The 870-nt window shown below is 32.9% G+C and overlaps 1 protein-coding gene across 2 annotated transcripts in view; it reads right to left on the bottom strand.

The window, feature by feature from the left end:
- The window catches only part of LOC106473344 (homogentisate 1,2-dioxygenase-like), a 50,354-nt gene that overhangs the window by 33,551 nt on the left and 15,933 nt on the right, over nt 1-870 (bottom strand). For both annotated transcript variants that reach the window (XM_013934025.2, XM_022401792.1), the window contains one exon: nt 556-627. In XM_013934025.2, coding sequence (XP_013789479.2) covers nt 556-627 — 72 coding nt within the window. The remainder of the gene's footprint in view (nt 1-555; nt 628-870) is intronic.

Genomic DNA, 870 nt, shown 5'->3' with positions numbered 1-870 from the left:
CTATCAACTTGTGCTTAGACTCTTGTTCTATAACTTTTATTTTAAACCTGGCTTTATCTGTCTTCTTCAAATATGTATTTGACTAGAGACTGGATTAGTCTTAACATTGCAATAAACCTTTATCCAAATTTTGTTGTTGTTGTTACATGTATAGACAAGATAGACTAGATAACAATTCCTCGTTGTTGTTGTTTTTTTCTTGGTAAAGAAATTTCTATAAAACGTACACACGCGACGTACTGTGTCGAAATACGATGTTGTAATAGCAGACATAATTGATAAATACGTACCGGAAACAGAAATTCAATAATTATTCATAGATATACTTTTATAATTGTATCTTAACCCACAGTAATTAAATTATTCCCATACGTTTACATCAAATGTTAACTCGCAGTATGAACTACATGAATTTTTTACTGAATCGTTTTCACTTGCATCTCGTCTACAAAACTAATAAAATCATTTAAACTTTATATTTAGCAATAATCACCATATCTGTTCAGCAGATTCACCCACTCCAGCTCACGTAATAAATCTAGAATATAAATTTACCTGTTTTGTTGGCAAAGACCCGGGACATCTAGGATCTTCAGAATGAAACTCGTTCCGGAATCCGCTAAGATACTGGAACAAAAGAACAAAACAGGTTGTGATTAATTATGCCTTTTTCCTTCAGATTACAACGAAAATCGCTTTCTCATTGATACGATTCACTCTTCGCAGGTAAAACAAAAAAAAATTCGGATCTTTAGAGTGAAAATCGTTCCGGAACAAAGGAACAAATCAACTTGTAATGAATTACGCCTTTGTCCTTGGATTACATATATAAGACAATAATGAATAGGCCCGGTATGGCCAGGTGGTTAA

The sequence above is a fragment of the Limulus polyphemus genome, unplaced genomic scaffold, assembly GCF_000517525.1.
Source record: "Limulus polyphemus unplaced genomic scaffold, Limulus_polyphemus-2.1.2 Scaffold6098, whole genome shotgun sequence".
In the NCBI taxonomy this organism is placed as follows: domain Eukaryota; kingdom Metazoa; phylum Arthropoda; class Merostomata; order Xiphosura; family Limulidae; genus Limulus; species Limulus polyphemus.
The sequence above is the reverse complement of the archived record's forward strand: the minus strand, read 5'-3'. Positions and strand labels throughout refer to the sequence as shown.